Source organism: Harpegnathos saltator, unplaced genomic scaffold (genome assembly GCF_003227715.2).
Source record: "Harpegnathos saltator strain DR-91 unplaced genomic scaffold, Hsal_v8.6 scaffold240, whole genome shotgun sequence".
Taxonomy (NCBI): Eukaryota; Metazoa; Arthropoda; class Insecta; order Hymenoptera; family Formicidae; genus Harpegnathos; species Harpegnathos saltator.
In genome coordinates, this window is record NW_020230029.1 from 529,086 (window position 1) to 546,765 (window position 17,680).

General features: G+C 42.5%; 2 protein-coding genes across 3 annotated transcripts; both read right to left on the reverse strand.

The window, feature by feature from the left end:
- Nucleotides 1–313: 313 nt before the first annotated feature.
- On the reverse strand, nt 314–10,438 carry LOC105192064 (UBA-like domain-containing protein 2). The gene is made up of 4 exons (XM_011155939.3): nt 9,802–10,438; nt 6,242–6,316; nt 2,279–2,372; nt 314–2,165 (listed from the first exon to the last, which is right to left on the reverse strand). Exons 1-4 carry the CDS (start codon nt 9,907–9,909, stop codon nt 2,002–2,004), a joined length of 441 nt encoding a protein of 146 aa, XP_011154241.1. The 5' UTR covers nt 9,910–10,438; the 3' UTR covers nt 314–2,001.
- Nucleotides 10,439–11,050: 612 nt separating this feature from the next.
- LOC105192063 (DTW domain-containing protein 1) lies at nt 11,051–12,508 on the reverse strand. 2 transcript variants are annotated; one of them, XM_011155938.3, is made up of 5 exons: nt 12,379–12,508; nt 12,028–12,278; nt 11,798–11,938; nt 11,520–11,715; nt 11,051–11,437 (listed from the first exon to the last, which is right to left on the reverse strand). In XM_011155938.3, the coding sequence occupies exons 2-5, from the start codon at nt 12,241–12,243 to the stop codon at nt 11,085–11,087; spliced, it is 906 nt and encodes a 301-aa protein (XP_011154240.1). In that variant the 5' UTR covers nt 12,244–12,278; nt 12,379–12,508; the 3' UTR covers nt 11,051–11,084. The 2 variants fall into 2 exon arrangements, with proteins under 2 accessions (XP_011154240.1, XP_025154617.1); XM_025298832.1 differs by lacking the exon at nt 12,379–12,508 and having other exon boundaries at nt 12,028–12,372.
- Nucleotides 12,509–17,680: the final 5,172 nt, after the last annotated feature.

Consider the following 17,680-nt stretch of genomic DNA (forward strand, 5'->3'; position numbering starts at 1 on the left):
CGTCAGTGAAGAGAAAGAAAACAATCTCTATACCACTTATTACAGGAAACACCCAACGTTAAAGAAGTGTAAAAAAATTCACTGCTACGTAACATAAATATATAGAAACAAGTACAAATATCTGTAGTAACAAATGACTGCTTGTCTATGTTAGGATAAATATAACGAACGATATGGAGCGATTCGATATACTGTTTCAGGTAGAATTGTATCGTCAGCTGCCAGACGAGTGTTTGTGAACATCGTAAAGAAGTCTAGTTTACGTAAAACAGGTAGCTCATATTCTCTAGTCGCGCATATGTCAATATGTGTATATTATCGCAACTAGTCTCGATGAAATATACATTAATTCAACTGAGAAGTCTTCGCTATTCGTCACGATAGTGGGAACGAGGAAAGAGACACCGGGTATATTATTTTCGATGAGTACATCTTTCTTTCTTTTTTTTCTCTCTGTTGTTCATTTATTTTTTTTTATTCACGCAATCTCTCGGATCTCAATTATTAGTATGTAAAACTCTTAGATAAACGTTATATAATTCAAGGGGAATCTTTTTACAAATTTTTACACGATAAAGATCTCCGTTTAATTATATTTAGCCTCGTATATTTTATACCATCAAAATACATACGTTTCTACGTACGAAAACGAAATTCGTTCAACGTATCAACAATAATAATGCACCTGCCGCGAGCATTGTTATATAAGTAAACAGCAAACAGATGAATAATTAATTGAAACAGACTAAGCAAGCATTATGGTAGCGAATGAATACTCTTTCCGAGTAATGCAGCAGCAACAGAGCGGGTTATTTGCGATATATTTTGCGTGCAAAATAAGCGCACTTTGCTATCATCCTCCGCGAGAGAAAAGAATACTACAATCATTTCCAAAAATGAGATAAGAAAATTAAAAGAAAACTATACGTGTATACACACACACACGTGCGCGCGCGCGCGCGCGTGTGTGTACATGCCTCGCGTAGTAGCGGAGCTCTTTTGTACTGTAGCGTGGAAGTGATAGCAAAAGTTTGTCACACTCGATCCGAAAACGAAGGACATGTATACGTGTGTGCGTATGTATGCGTGTATGTGTTTGTGGCACAGCAAATCCTGGAGAATCAGTCGTATGTTTAGCATAGCGACAAGGGATTACAAGTCGGATCGCAGAATAGAACAGCCGTATATTCAACGGCCAATCATTTTCACAGGGATACCTCGATGTGTCTTCGTTCTTCGACCGACTTTTTGGATCTACATTTCAATGAGAGAAGGCGAGAAAATCCGAAACGGAGGACGGAGACTGAGGGACAAAACAGATTTCGACGATTCTGTAAAGTGATCTTCATCCCCTGTCTCTCGCCTCTCAAGTGCTTTTACCGGATAAACTATGTATAGCGAACCACTGCGATGTCCGTGTCATCCGTAGTCCTTCTCTGTATTGTCTCTCGAGGTAGCCGAGGAGGAAATAAACAGCGATCGAGACACATATGTCATCGCGTTGAACGACAGGCGGCGGCGGCGGCGGCATCATCATCATCATCATCATCATTGTCATCGTCGTCGTCGTTGTCATCGTCATAGAAGAAAATCGACACTTGGATACTATCGCGCGTTCGTACATACATGATGCACACATACATGCACAGATAGTGGACATGCACACTACAAACGTCGTTATTATTGTGCGTGGCTAACGTAGTAGTCTTCAATTCATAGAGATGTCTTTTCGCGGACACGCTCTTTTTTTTCTTTCGTCCTCTCCTTCTCTGGGAAACGACGCGTCTCTCCTCAAAGAACGAGTCATGCGACTCGGCGCGTCGTCTCCTCCTCTTCCGTCTCTTCAGCCGTTCTTCCTTCTTTCGTGTGTGTACGTTTCTCTCCTCCTTAGTATTTCATCTCGCTGTATCGGAACGCGCGACTCTCCCCTCGGAAATATTATCGCGCGCGTCTACTACGTGGTTTCGTGCTCGCGCATCGCCGACTAGGACCAGGTCACTTTTATCTCTGCGGCTCTCCCAAGCCGAACTGCTGCTGGGGCTGCGTCGTTTGTTGTTGCGTGTTTCCAGATACGCTACAACGGCCAGCGGCGGCATGGTGCTGCATGCCTGCCGCCACAGACGTCGCCGAGTTCGTTTGCAATCCGTTCTGGCTCGGTGACATACCTACAATATTGATATCACATTTGAGAGAGCTCTCACGACATATATACGTACACACATTTCGTCGATCTTCTACAGTCGCTTTCACATATTAACGTTACAATCAATGTACTTACCAGAAGGAGTTTTGTCACCGGCTGACATTTTCGAAAATGCCAGCAGAGCGTCCGGAAAATTCGGCGGAGTGGCTGGCGTGTTGCATGGCGTAATCTGTAAAAAAATGCAAGAAATCACTCTTATAATCATGAAATAATCTTTTTTATCTCGTATGAAAACGACGAGATAGGAGACGTCGGTTGTCGATCGCGTCTCTTTTTCTTTTTTTTTAATCTCCTAATCTTTCAATCAGCCTCAAAAGTATTTAAATTTTTAAATATAGAGCTTCATCATTGCCCTTTATAATTACATGCGGCAATCTCATTTCTGGGGTAATCTTATTTCCTCCAAGTTGAATGATATTTCAGGCGGAAAGTACGAAGAGAAGAAACGTTGGTCGAGAGTTGAGGAAAGATTAATACCGCGGGGAAAAGTTCGTCACGTCGATGAGCTGACGGAAATCGGCTGGATACGCTAGATCGAGAGGCGACTGTTAGGTAACGATGTAGCGAGGTCGTCGAACCTGCTGCCGCACGTGATGTCTAGGCCACCAGGTAAACGAATACGACGACGACAAAGGCAACGACCAAACAATACACGCGGGCGCACATGTGTATTAGCGTGACACAACAAGCAGCAGCGCGATAACTCACCGACGATAAGCGGGTAATTAAATAGCGATAATAGCACTCTCCATTACTGCACTGTCGATGTACGGTCTACCATAAAACGGATTTCGTGGCACCTTCGCTCTTGTGAATGAAACGCTCATGCGAAAGAGATTTATCGATGAACGCTGAGATAACGATCGGGGATCGTTTCGCTTGAAATTTTGATACCTTCATTCCCATGGATTGCGTACGAATGCGAGGCGAGGGAAGATCTGAAGATTACAAGGAATCGACCACCGAAGACAGGTGCGAATAAAGCCGGGATTTGCACACACACGCGCGCGACCACACATAGAAACCAATGGCGTCGTGACTTGTTCCTTATACCGTAGCGATACCGCAAGAGTCATAAAAAAAGAAACCGTGTGCGTATAGAAGGTGATGGTGTTGTCGCGGCGCGTGTCCAGTCTGCGACCGGGATTTGGCACACGACTTATCGGAATGTGCCGCCGCCGCCGCCGCCGACCGAGAATAGTAACGCGCTCGACGACTGTTTCTCCGTCTGTCAGTGACGGCGGCGGCGGCGGCTCTCCTGTGTGTATCCTGTCGTGAGAACACCATCCTCGCCCTTCGTCCGACGAGCGGGACGCGCGATAATCCAGCACGATCATCTTGCAAATTACGCATCGACGATGTTCGTCGACGATGTATATCACAAAAAGACAAGACAAAAAAAAGAAAGAAAAGAAAGAAGAAACGTTATTTCACGATAACGCACTAATATGTTCTCTGTATATATTTTTAGCAATCGCTACGTGCAATGTCTTATCGGATTGTTGTTGTTATTCAATGTTCTTTTTTTCTCTTCACGCACACGTCGCAAGACGCCGATAAACGTCGTAAACACGATAGCACGAAATACCGCTATTGACACCTGCTACCGGCGCCATACGAGCGACGCGAGCCCTTTACAACCGGGACCTTTCGAACCGGTTTCCACGGCTCGACCTTGCGTTCATTCAAAACGAATTTCCGACTATCTATTATGCGCTCGATCGTGTCCGCTCGATCAAGCTTTGTGCGAGGAAATACTCGTGAGAAATCCGCCTAATGAGAATTGAACATTGTCATCATTAATAACAAAAATAGATATCGTCAAATTAGGTTTTGATACAAAGTTCTTTAGTATAAGTATGAAAACGAGTTCGAACGAGAGAGAGAGAGAGAGAGAGAGAGAGAGAGAGAGAGAGAGAGAGAGAGAGAGAGAGAGAGAGAGAGAGAGAGAGAAAGAGACGGAAGATTCATTTCGTAACTCAACTCGATCAATCAAGTTCGATAAATCTGCTTTGTAAATACCTCGCTGTAACGTAGAGGTTTCCTCGTTATGAATTACGAGGCGCGTCGTTACGCTCGAAAAAAATCATTGACATTGACCCACTTTCTCGCTTTTCATTTAGCCTGGCGAGCCCGCCTTAGAAACCAGAGAAAGAAAACACGCTCGAGAGCTAGAATGCGGCAAACGGCAGCGGCAACGGGGAGCGGTAAACTTCGCCAGAGAATGTCGAAGCTGAGACATACAGACAGAGTGTTATAATCGTTGCATTTGGTGAACGGAACGTTATTTTCCTTGGCGAAAACTCGCGCGCAATTTTTCCATGAGAGACGTTGAGAGACGTTCCATCGAGAAACGGCCACCGCCGTGTTTTTCCGCGTTTTGCAAAACGCAAACCGAGATAAGATTAGCCAAAGAGAATAACACGCAGGAGCCCGTTTATAAATTCCTGCATCCTTCGTATCGCGTTAACAACTTCCGTTCGATCGGCATCCCACAGTCGGCCGAGAACTATTCGCGTCTCAAGCGTTTCTCTCCGCAGGACAGATCGTTTTAGTTTCCGACAAGGAACGTCGCCACCACGTGCGTCTATTACCGGACGCTTCGTATAGAACGTCGGATCTTCTCTCGCAGCCTGATCACAAGCCAGATCACGCGTGCAAAAAGGCAAGTAACGCACGCGGAGAGAGCTCAATGGCAGATTGGTCGGGTCGCTCGGTATTCGCCGGAATAAACCACGATAAATCGCGGATTCACGTGCGGCTCTTCTCTCCGGAGTCGAAGTCAGAGTCGGAGTCGGAATCGAAGAGAGCAGCAGCGAGCGAATGAGAAATAATCGAATTCCCTCCCGGACGTGTTCGTCCGTCCGAATTCGAACGTCGCGTCGGACTAAAGAAGCAGCGTCACGGACGTTATACACACACGTCGACCTTGTCCATGACGATCCTGAAATTACAAAAAGCGGGACGAAGAGAGAGAGAGAGAGAGAGAGAAAGAAGAGAGAGAGAGAGAGAGAGAGAGAGAGAGAGAGAGAAAGAGAGAGTGAGAGAGAGAGAGAGAGAGAGAGAGAGAGAGAGAGAGAGAGAGAGAGAGAGAGAGAGAGAGAGAGAGAGAGAGAGAGAGAATGAGAGCGAGCAGGCTTCTCCGCTGGTCGCAGCGCACGCGAGAGCGAATAATTAATCAGACACAACACGACGTTACATAAATAGTTGCGGAAGGGGTGGAAAGCACGCGTGAAGGTCAGACACGCGCTGCGATCGATTTTCTCCCGTATACTCCTCCCGTTATGCTATATGCGCATTAGGACACGAGTGCGGCCACACCGGGTCGTTGAAAGAAGTGATTTCATGAATCTCGCCGGCAACGGAAACAAACGGAAGAACGAATGACGACGATAACAACGACGACGACGAGGATAGATTCTGAAGACCGGCCGCCGCCTCTGCTGGTCTCTATTCACTCCGATCTCTCTCCGCGCGGAACCTACTTTTGAATAATCAATAGAGGATGAGAACATACACGATAGCCCACGCATGCCGCTCGCCGGGTTCGCCGAAAGTTTAGTACGCGACTCCACGCCTTACGTCAGATTACGTGCGGCTCGAGAATGAGAAAAACGACCGGGATGATATCGTACTTTTGGACTGTCCCGTTGCGTCTCGGACTCACGAGCGATCATCTCGCGTTATACATCAGGCGTTATACATCTTTCTTGATATGACGCTCTCGAGACGACAGATCCACCGACGGCGACTTCGTCCCGTCGTTTCCCTAGGTCCTGACTTCCCTTCTCACGTCTGCAAAGAAGAAGAAGAAGAAGAAGAAGAAGAGGAACAAGAACAAGAAGAAGAGAGACGGAGCGGAGAGACGAAGACGACGACGACGACGACGACGACGACGACGACGACGACTCATCACTTACTCACTCACTAACGCGCAAAAATAGAACTCATCGATTGCGCGGCGGCCGCGGATATAAACGCGCGCTCTGCGCGTTACGTGTTTCGTAACGGCGGTAATAATGCCGGAAGTAAACTTACTTGGCCGAAATGGGTGCCGGCTCCTTGCGCGCACGAAGGTATCGCCGCCTCTTGGAAGAAAATGCTGAGAGCGGTCTGCAAAGAGAGAAAGCACGCTTGTTAAAATTGCTCGATTAGAAACGAGTTCGCGTGCGCGCTCCTACTCTCGCGCGATCACTGCGACCACGCAAATAAGGTGTAAGAAAATCTCCGCTACGGAAACCGTACATATTTCATCGATTCAACCGTACATCGATTTTGCAGCTGCGGAGGAAATTTTGCATCCTCAACGGAGATCGATGTAAAAAACGTAGATATATCTTATATATCGGAAGAACGCAATATGTATCCGGATATAAACGGAGCAGGCCGTTTTCAAGGCTATTTTTACGAATTTTTTTAACAGAAACGGTAGGATCAACGAATTTGAATTTTTCACGGTGTATTCCTTAATGTTCAAAGTATAAAATAAATCTGATGCTATCTATATGGAAAGCGCACATAAAACTTTAAACGCGTTTATCTGGAAACACCGTTTTCTTAAACTGTCGACACGATCAGGCAAAAACTGCTGAACCGAATAACTTGAACAGTTACATTTTATTTTATTCATTTTTTTAAACATGATTAAACATGAAGTTGAAAAAGTTTCATTTTTGATACTTTTTTTTGTACAGTCATTATTTTTTCAAACTTGACTTCACTGCCTTCATTTTGGTACGGGCGCTATAATAGCAACCGTATATTTTAAAAATCTTTCTCATTTTTTGGTTTCAGAGTAGTGAGAGGCTCGGGATTATGTCGACAGCAAACATAGAGCTCGCAAACGGATGACTGCATTTTATCTATAATTACAAATTGGATCGGTTCCTGTGATTCAATAAAATTTATTTTATACTTTGAACATTAATGAATACACTGTAAAAATTTCAAGTCCTTACCGTTCCTGTTAGAAAAATTAAAGCGTAAAAATAGCCTTGGAAACGACTTTCTGTGTGTGACTCTCTCCTTAAATATTGCAACGCATAATATCGATATCGTTTTCATATCCGCAAGCTCGGTAAACCGACCTTGATGGAATACAATGGACCGTGTATGAGTCGTCTATGATTAGGAACAACGCGCACGACGACGTAATCGAGTTAAACCAGACAACTCTCTCTCTCTCTCTCTCTCTCTCTCTCCCCCTCTCTCTCTGCCAAATGTGTCACTAATGCGCCTGTCGTAACCTTTCGAACGTCCTGTATGCGAGAGTTGCTTCTTTACCGTGTTGTTTAACAGTATTGATATCCAATGCTTATGCTCAGCCCGTATCGAATATCTATACATACACATATATACGCTCGCGAGAACCAATATCGATAATCGCTGATAACCGCCATAACACATGAGAGCGTTTAGTATTAACAGTTCACCGATTATTGGTGATTATCAGGATGGATTGTTTACATATGTACGAACAAGTCGCCCGAATCAGCAAGCTTTGTTAGATCTTTATTAGATCGAACGCTAGGACGATCTCGGCTAGGAGGAAATCTTGGTATTTTACGCGTAAATCAGCGGTCGAGAGTAATTGAACACGGCTCGAGTAAACAGACTTGTGTGTATAATGTATCTTTATCGATATTAAGTCACAATAAATTATCTGTGTCACGCAGCGATTAAAGAGATATCTGCATTCTGCATTTGCATTTATATATCCTGTTTTCTTTTTTTCCGGGATGTAATTATTTATCGATACGCTGATATTCGCTCGATAATAACCGATAAGAATAACTTAAACTCTCTCATAATGCGGCGTCGCATGAATTACAGGCGGCAAAACATCGACGACGAAACAGTTCGATACTTGTTTTATTGTAACAAGGTAAACGCGTGTTACGCAACACTGTTGCGCTGACATTCAACCGGCGGCGTTTAATTCAAACGCGGTGACACACGATTCGGATACATTGACATAAGTATTAACATAAGAATGTAATAGGTCGGCACGACATAGGAACGCGTTTCGTATTTCGGTCGGGCGGAGAGACGCGCTGTAGCAGGGATAACAAACGAGCGAAGGTGGGTTTACTACTGTGTACGTTTTCTTTTCAGTTGTATTTACTTGCACTTTCTATTCGAGAAGCGAGATAAAAGTATAAAGGAACAAGAGAGATCGCGAGATTGCCTGGTACGCGCGAGACAGATAAAAAAAAAATACATAAAAAAAGAAAGGCCAACGCCAATATTTTAATTTCCTAGACCCGTGATTCTTTAATCTTCATCATTCTCTCCTTTTTCTCAGCAAACGTTATTATCCGAATAAGAGAAAACCGCGAATAAAGTTTATTCTAAATTGTTAGTTTAGGTGTCTGTCTTTGTTGTAAAATCGTTACTTTATTGGATATATCCATCCATCCATCCATCGGTTACGAAGCGCTACATATCGCGCTACGAAGAAGGTGAGACAGGCGTACACGTTCCATGCGTGTATATAAATACACGTTGCCGCATTGTTTACATTGTGGTCAAAGCGCACAAAAAGATTCCACGAGTTCAGATCATGATGATGCATGAGGCCGTCGTAGCGCGTTATCTTTTCCTTTCTCCCTATCCCACTGTACACATTCTCATAATTATTCATGATATATATTATATAAGAAGCAGCCTTATATATCTCTCTCGCAACGGCATTCCTATATCTATTTGCGACAAACAAAACGGCAATAGGCCTAAAGGCCGGTTTCGCGTGGCCGGCCACATCGGAAATCGAACGCGGCGAAATCGCGCCGGCAAGAGTACACCGTTCGCACCGCACAATGAAACCGATAACCGTCGACGACGACGACGATGACGGTAAGGACATACGCATGCACGGCACTATTATTTACATTCGCAGTTTCGCACGATGCGTTATGGTTTACCGCGATTGTGGCGCTGGTGATCTGATAAGGTAATGCGACGTAACACGAGATTACGTGTTACGAATACTTCCACGATTAGACAACGGTCTTCTTTTCACATCGCGCACGGGAAAACGGCACGGAGATTTAAGCGCGGCTATTAACGCGTTGCGTTATGAGTTACGACGATTACGATTTTTATGAATGAAACGAACAGGAGCGGCTACGCCGCGTGCTCACTTGACGTCGAATGCGGCAGCGGCGACGGCGACGTCGCGATGTTGCTCGACGACGACGACGACGTCGTCGAAATCGACATCGATTTGGGGAGGCCATGAGTGCTCGCTGAACCGCAACGAATTATCACGTTATCTCGCCGATTCACGAACGAACGACGTAGGAAAATAGTCAAATAGAGCGGAGCCAGCGGCGGATGGTGATCGGCCATTTTCATCGCTTTGTTTACGTAGCGGCGTCCAGGCGAGAGAGTGTATCACGCGCTTTATTATGTTGCCACGTATGTGTGTGCGTTAGATCGCTAAAGACCTGCACTCTTTCGTCCTGTTTTTCTCTCATTCTCGTTCTTCGTCTTTTCCTTCGTTGCACACATACATACACGTATATATACACACACACACATACACACATATATATAATTTCTCTCTCTCTTTCTCGTTGTCCGTCTTGTTTTCTTACCTCAAATTGCCAATGCGCCGCTTGTAGCAATTGCTTCGCCTGCTCCCTGGCGCATCCCGCGGCCAACACGAACTGATTGATCATCACCTGCTCCCGTAGGGCGTCCATTTTTTGTATCGGTCACGTTTCGTTCGACGTAGACACGAAGGGTTACGCGGGGAGTGTGGGAGGTGGCGGCGATCAGGGAGACAGGGACACAGATGAGGGGGCACAGTGGGATAAGGAGGGAGGGAGAGAGAGAGAGAGAGAGAGAGAAAGAAAGAAAGAGAGAGAGAGAGAGAGAGAGAGAGAGAGAGAGAGAGAGAGAGAGAGAGAAAAAGGAATGAACGGACGAGCGTGAGTGAGTGAACGGAGGGACGGATTTATGTACGTATGTGTGCAGGAAAGGACGGAAGAGCGATAAACATATACAACACGACACGACACGATCCCCGGCAATCCACTCACGGTCGATCCGTCCACGATGCGTCTGACCGAACGCCTCGTCTACGCGAAGCGAGCGCGACGACGACGACGACGTGCTATGGCGAGCGGCAGGCGGCCCCTTGTTTTCAAAACTAAACTCATCGCAGACGGCCGCGATTGCTGCGAGCGCTACGGCCGCGCACAACGGACGCGAGGAAGGACGGGGTGAAGTGCAGTGTGTGTGACGTCAGATCGCGCTACTGCTCGCGTTCGAGTTGCGCGGCGTGCCGCCTCCCGCTTGTTTAGGAACATTCTGTGCGCCGTGCACTCTCCTCCTCCTCATCCTTCTCCTCCTCCTGCTCTTTACATGTCGATGATATTTCGTACCTCTTTGGCGTGGGTTATTTTTGTTATTGTTTATTTCACTAATATTTACGAGCTATGCGAGATTGGGAGACAAGATGAAGTGGAATGCGATCGCAGTCTTAAAATCTGATTATGTTCCTTGAGAAATAAATAAGAATATGGTAAATATTCTTTACGTGAATTTTACTTTGACAGAAATGCTTTGACAAAAAATTCTGACAGAACCGACTATAATTGATGACTTGTTATGTAATCGCGTCGCTCGATGCTAACAATATGAATGACAGAATTAAAATAATCGCTTTTATTATGTGAAATTATAAACAACTTGTATGATAAATTTTTTAAATTTGTAAAATGTCATTTTTGAATACTTTATTATTTTTTTTGCAGTGGAAAATAACAATTTCAGCTTTTATTTCCAATATGCAAATACAAAAGAAACAATTTGTATACAAAATTATTTTAATCAGTTATTTTTATCACAAGATTATATAAGAGTAATTAAACAATTACAAAAGTGGCCTTTTGTAAGCTAATAATTTATCATGATCATATATGGTATGAATCTTATTATACATATACTTAAAAAAATATAAAAGATTATCATACTGTCCGTTATATCTGAGATCTGTTGCTAAATACGTTTCTAAGTATTCTTCATTGGGAATTATGAAGCTCTCTTCTCTATTTACTGTTGAATCATCTAAATCAGCATAATTCTCTATTATACCAAAGGCACATGTATGCAATTCCACTAAAAACTGATGAATCGCTTCAATAGTAGCTAAATACCATCTTGGACAGTTCTTCTGATTTCGCCAAAACTGAGAAATTCTTGACTTCAAAATCACACAGCGTAGTTCTACAAAAATTGAGTCTCATTGCATAAATGATAGAAAAATGTTGCAGTAATTATACATGACTATAATGTTTTTCTCACATACCACGTAATCTAGCATCTTTATATATCTCTTTGGTTTGCTGCCATGTACTATCAATAAAAATAGCTCTTCTTATGGGAAGCATATTTTTTATCTTCTTGACTGTAGTAGAATTTTGTCCTCTCTCATCTTCTGCTTCTTCTTTTTTAAAAAGATCCTTCACTCCTATGGCGATTTTGCTAGGAAAAATTAAAACAGTCTGAGGGATTATATCCCTTAGGTTAGCAAGCATTCTCAAGAATTAGCTAAGACTGAAGAAATATATTATTACTCTCTCATACTTTTTCTTTGTCTAATATCTCAGGGATTTGTGGATATGTGTAGATTTTCACATCCTCTGGTGCCAGTATCACAGCATGAATAGCTGTGCTTTTGCCAGCTATTTCACGATGGTGTTTGACTATGTCAATTTTAATGGGCAACTGAAAATTACAAAAATAAGGAACTCACCATAAATTATCTTTCTCTTTTTATTTAAAAATCCCAAATTATATTAATCATAGCAACGTACCTTCACTCGTGGAAAGTACACCTGATCAATAACTGGCAAGTAACAATGGTAGCAAAAGTACTTCCGCGAAGCATAACATCTCTCGCAGGGCATTCTACCCTCTATCGTGTCTAGTATTGTGGTATTATTGATGGACAAGTTTCGAAAAGGTGCCCTGTCGATTGTCTTCTGCTTTCTCTCAAGTTCTGATAGTTCATAGACTGTGCATTCAGCCATATTTGTATTGCCGGTATTGAAAATAAAACACCGTTCTGGAATAACAACACGCGGAATCACAATAGCGTAATTAACGAAATAATCGAAAATACGACCGAAGCATCGGCATCGTGCGAAAATACGAATGTTATTCACCGCAAAGATGAGGCGCTTCGTGAATCACCAATCTGTCACAACGAATCTAAGTATCTGGCGGCTCGAATACATAAGCCGAGTGACGGTATGTTCACTACCTGACTAGATAATCATCGATTACCGGCTGCTTCCAAAGTTAAATATACTTATATATAGCATAAATGTTTAAAAGACATTTCAGAGATGTCTAAAAGATATGTTAATTGCCTTAACGTCTTTGAAATATCTTCAAGATATTCCTGCTTTCAAATATTAAATATGCGTCTATTTCGTGCTAAGGATATACGATACGGGGTCGATGAAAAAGACGGATAAGTTTAGTTATCAACGTGGTGAGCGGCGCGTTTAATTTGAAAGATGCTCACCCGAGGGCGCCACGAATCCTTTCCGCAATTTCACGATCGGCATTTGAAATCGGTAGCATTCCCACGAGTTTAGATTTCAACGATTTTTCTTTGGCGGTGAGGATGTGTTGCACGTTTATTCATGATAAGTTACGACGAATTGGGATAATCAACGTGTCAAATATATTCTTCTATTCTCGCAGCATTGAAAGTTGGTCTTGTCTCAGTTTTCATCATTGGTGAAACGCATAGCTTAAGGTGAGAGAAAACATTGATATTTAAGGTTATTTCTTTGAATTCGTTTTTGTCCACCTCTTTGCGTCTTTCGACAATTATGGCGACTAACACGACACACAGTTTTTCAAGATATTTCTGCGATTCTCAGGATATTTGTTCATTTAGCAATAATATAATTATGATTTTTTTAATATTTTGGGGAGACTGACTCGATTTTAGCCTACTTTCGAATTATATCTTTCGGCTTATCGCGCTTTATCTTTCGCATATCAATATTGTGACTTTTTCGGTGATTTTGTCTTTGACCACTGAAGAGATTTCTTATTTTATTTTTGTTTTCAGTAGCCAGAATGTAAAACATATAACAGGGAAAGGAACGATTCAGGAGTGATTCGACAAGCGGAAAATGGATGATGCCGAACAAGACGCAAATCGAATGCTGGTTTCGACGAAGTGGTAAGCCGATAGTTGTACTAATTGAGAAAGTTACATTCGCTTTAACTTTAATTAGATTATATCGCTAGTAACATAGTTATCTTCACCAAGAAAGCTTGATTTTAAGGTGAAACCTTTATCGCATGCGCAAACTCTGCTTGCAGCGTGTCTCACTCTTTCCTTTAATATAGAATTTTATCAAATTTAATTCGCTACTATTATACTACTTCTGGCTACTGCTAAATTTAGTTTCTTGTATAATTATTCGACGTGAAAGTAAGATAGGGAAACGAAGGAGGGAGTAGCCTCTGTGTGTGAAGTATCGATACGAATCGTCATTGCGCGCGCGTACGTGGCGAATAAGAATTGATAAAGTCCAATCAAGCAATTGCATAATTGCACTCTCGTCGCGCCCCATCGCAAGATCGGCCTTCCAATTTAACATTCGTGTCCCTGTCGTGAAAGAAAACGCACGTCTACCTTTCAATTTGTTTGTTCCATCCACAACTGATGAATAACGGCAATATCCGAGAAAGTAGACGCTTTATAATTCAAATCCGAAGCGCAACTTCTTCCCGACTTCTATCGAGTAATTAACGTGGCTATTCGTGGGGTTGGAAGGGAGACACGATGATGAATCAAACCATTTTTATTCATGTTTGACATTGGCTCGCGTCAGTTATTTAATATGTCGTCGTCTAGATAATTTCGTACGTCAGAGAATTTCGAGTCTTTACCTCATTAAACCGAATGCAAGTCAGCACTCTAACGTAATTAACGGGAATGTGATCGCGCGGGAGTTGCAATCTGCAACTGTAATTTACAGTAATAATTTTCTCAGTGGCCGGGAATTAAAAGGCCGGGAAACGATGAAAATCTCGTTGTTCCGGAACGATTTGTATCGTCACATATGTATATACGCTTGTTATCATCAGGATATAAGTGGATTATCTCTTATGCTATCTTGATGCTATATAGACCACAATAAAAATAATGTATCAGCGTACGTTGTAAAACGCAGTCAAATAATTAACTATGCATTTGCAATAATTGGATCGTGAAGATCACTTCTCCGATATTCCATGACTTGAGTTGATCGTCAGCACTTCATTTCACCGATAGTCAAACATCGCTTCTTGCGTCTGATAGATACGATGTTTGTGTAGGTTTTTATGTTAGCTATATATTTTATATTAGCTAAATCTGCCTAAAGTGATGTCTTTTATCTCTTTTCAAGCGACCCCATTATGAAAGTACCATCTGTCGCTGCGAAAGCATGTTTTCCTCCCACGATTCTCGCTAAACTCGGCATTAGCACGTGTAATTATATGGCGGACGACTAGTTCTCTCTTTTTCTCTCTCTCTCTCTCTCTCGCTGTGTGTACTTATGCGTGTACTCGCATTTATAACTGTCGCGCACTTTCAGGGGCGCCGACCGAGCAATCACAATTTCTTCCGAATATATTACATACGTCATCATTTAAACACTGCTCGTGAGCGACACGAAATAACAGTGTGTCGATAATCATGCTGGCACGCGTAATGCCATTTACTTTTCACAGCTGGAAAAACAGCCGCTCACGTCGGAATCTAACGTCGTCGTTAAGTACAAACGTGATTTAACCTCCGACATATCGTCGGCGCGACATGTCTCCGTGAATTTCAAATACGTAGTGACGAGGCTCGTTTGTAATTCCTCTTCCTCCCCACTGTATCCCTTATTTGATATCTCACTCCGTTAACGGGCGGCAATGGGTTCATTTCTTGTGAGTGGAAAGATAGAAGCGATACAGAGCGTAAAGAGATTAGAGATTTATACGAAATGATTTAAATAAGGGGGAAGAGACAGAGGAATGTATAACATATGTTTGCGCATATCAAGTGACTTCGTTTAACGTCAACACATACATATTTTTAAAAGACATATTTTTGTTTACATTATTTTACGAAACGAACATTTTCTGCACGGAGATTATACGTTTCTCGAAAACGCAAATTTTTTTCCCGCACTTGTATCTCTCGGCTGGCTACATTTTTACAACTCCGATTATTAACTAGGAACGCAGTTTCTTTATGGTGCACGGCGAACCTTTATAACTTTTTTTATACTGCGTGAATTTTTAATTAATTTTTTCGCAAAGCGCACGCTGAATGTCTCTCTGAACAGCTGGAAACTGTTATATAATTTCGATGAAATGCATTTCGATGTGATACACGTGATACATAAGCGCGAAATAAAATTCGCGTTTCGTTCATTCACGAACATATGGGAGAACATCTTTCTTCGGTGTCTAAATCTTAAATGAGTTTAATGAAATTTCCCAATGCATCTGGAACTTTATCCGGGACGAGTTTAGCTACGCTTTCGGTGAAAAAAATCTATCAGGAGACTACCCTCCGCGTCGAAACCCGGCTTCGTCGGAACAATTAATTCGGGCACGGCTATGAAGCAGTTCTCGCATCTCGAACCGATTGCGTCTATCGATCGAATCGATCCACTTGTACTTCATTCCCATTACGCGTCGTTACCAGACCGATGCGTTTCGAGACCGGATGTTATGCATGTCCACGCGTTCGTGCGTGCTCTCGAACGCGTACACGAAATGTGGCGGATCTTTCGGATATGGATGGCACAACACGCATGTCAGCGTTCGTTTTTTACATTAATCAGCGTGTAGATGTGTCCTGTCGATGACAAAAATCTGTACTTGCGACAGAACTGAGGCATATGCAAGTGAAAGCACTCGTTTTTGTTTCTTTTTCTTTTTCGGAAAATCACTTTTTATTTCTCTTTTTATTTCTTGTTGATAGCGAGTCGAGAACTTTTCAGGTGGAAATGCTTTTCTCAACGGGAAGTAATAATAATGTTTACGTCGACTAGTATGTCTCGTTGTTGTCGAATTTACATGACATGGAAAAGCGTACTCGAGCGGAGCTTACGTGTTGTTTAATTCTCGTCGGTATTGATTTAAAATTAGAACTCAATTTTTTCTTGAAGAATGAACTTTATTGGCGATATGTACGTGTAACAACGACAGACCATTTTATCTCGAAGCGAGCACGTGAAATTTATTCCTTCTCACATTCGACGTTTCGGACAATTACATTGGGCCTCTAGCTGAAGGAGAATTTACGTCGCGCGACGATACTCCTTGCCTTACCGTATAGTCGTCGGTATCGATACTCGGGTGTCCATATCGACGGCTTTAGGCACAAACGTTCAGGACGCTAATGGCAGAGATAGCCAGGGCGACACTATGCACGATAAAGTTGCGCTTCGATGACGCGCTGTTTAATTACTTTAGGGTGGAATTTCATGATGGCGAGTGGTTTCGACGATATATCGTTGGCGTAGCATTAAGTGGGTCTTATCGTCGTCCATTGGATTAACGGTGAATTAGCCTGCTGAATCGTAGACGCCAGACGAACGTCTCTCTTCCAATTTCTTTGTTCGCTCGCGCGATCGCGCGATATATTGCACTTATACGACGCGTTATAATTAATTCTGCTCGTCCACTAGTTTCATAATGTTCATCTTCAGATTAATGTCATAATTAGTTCGTACGACACGCCGGCAACAATAACGATTTTCGCGTATGTTTAAATAATGATGTCTTGCCTAGTTGTTTTCTTCATTTTTTTATTATCTTTATTTGCCAGCAAGATTACGTACCGACGGATATCTTTGTCGTATTTTATTATTTAGATATTTAGAAATTTACAAATATTTGTGTATATTACCATTATATGACTCATGATAAATAGTATCGTTTTTACAGAACCGACGCACGAAAGCAATATAAACGTTTTATTCGATACGATTCGGACTCTATAAAGAGTCAGAAAATATTGTAGAATACATATGTGTGCGCAAAAATTGCACGCACTTTCATGTTTATATTTATTCTATTTCACATACCAACGGAAGATATCGTCATGTTATGTTTTCGACGCGCTGTAACGTCGCGTAAATATAATATTTATTTATATCTTCCTTTCAGTTCCTTTCGCTTTCTTTTTCTTTTTCGAAGGACATACACACGCATAATGGAATATTTTAAGTTGCAAAATCTGCTCGCGCAAAAACGAAATACTCGCTTCCTATTATCGGGTTCTGAATAGAACAAGAAAATAATATCTAAACGTAACGATACTTTGCAACATGACCCCCGTTAACTTCATTACTGGAAGTTTCGTGCTCGCGCAGATGCCGCATTTTCATAATCATTGTTTAGTCGCGCGTTCGTGCGCGAATAAACATGGTACACGGGCGCGAAAATACGTCG

What these genes read in the sequence shown, in the direction of transcription:
- LOC105192064 (XM_011155939.3), bottom strand. Translation starts at nt 9,909, where the DNA reads ATGGACGCCCTACGGGAGCAGGTGATGATCAATCAGTTCGTGTTGGCC. An exon ending in CGGCGCATTGGCAATTTGAG is followed by an intron (nt 6,317 to 9,801) that starts GTAAGAAAACAA and finishes CTCTCTTTGCAG; the next exon opens with ACCGCTCTCAGCATTTTCTT. An exon ending in CGGTGACAAAACTCCTTCTG is followed by an intron (nt 2,166 to 2,278) that starts GTAAGTACATTG and finishes TCAATATTGTAG; the next exon opens with GTATGTCACCGAGCCAGAAC.
- LOC105192063 (XM_011155938.3), bottom strand. Translation starts at nt 12,243, where the DNA reads ATGGCTGAATGCACAGTCTATGAACTATCAGAACTTGAGAGAAAGCAG. An exon ending in AGATATTAGACAAAGAAAAA is followed by an intron (nt 11,716 to 11,797) that starts GTATGAGAGAGT and finishes ATAATCCCTCAG; the next exon opens with ACTGTTTTAATTTTTCCTAG. An exon ending in TAAAGATGCTAGATTACGTG is followed by an intron (nt 11,438 to 11,519) that starts GTATGTGAGAAA and finishes CAATTTTTGTAG; the next exon opens with AACTACGCTGTGTGATTTTG.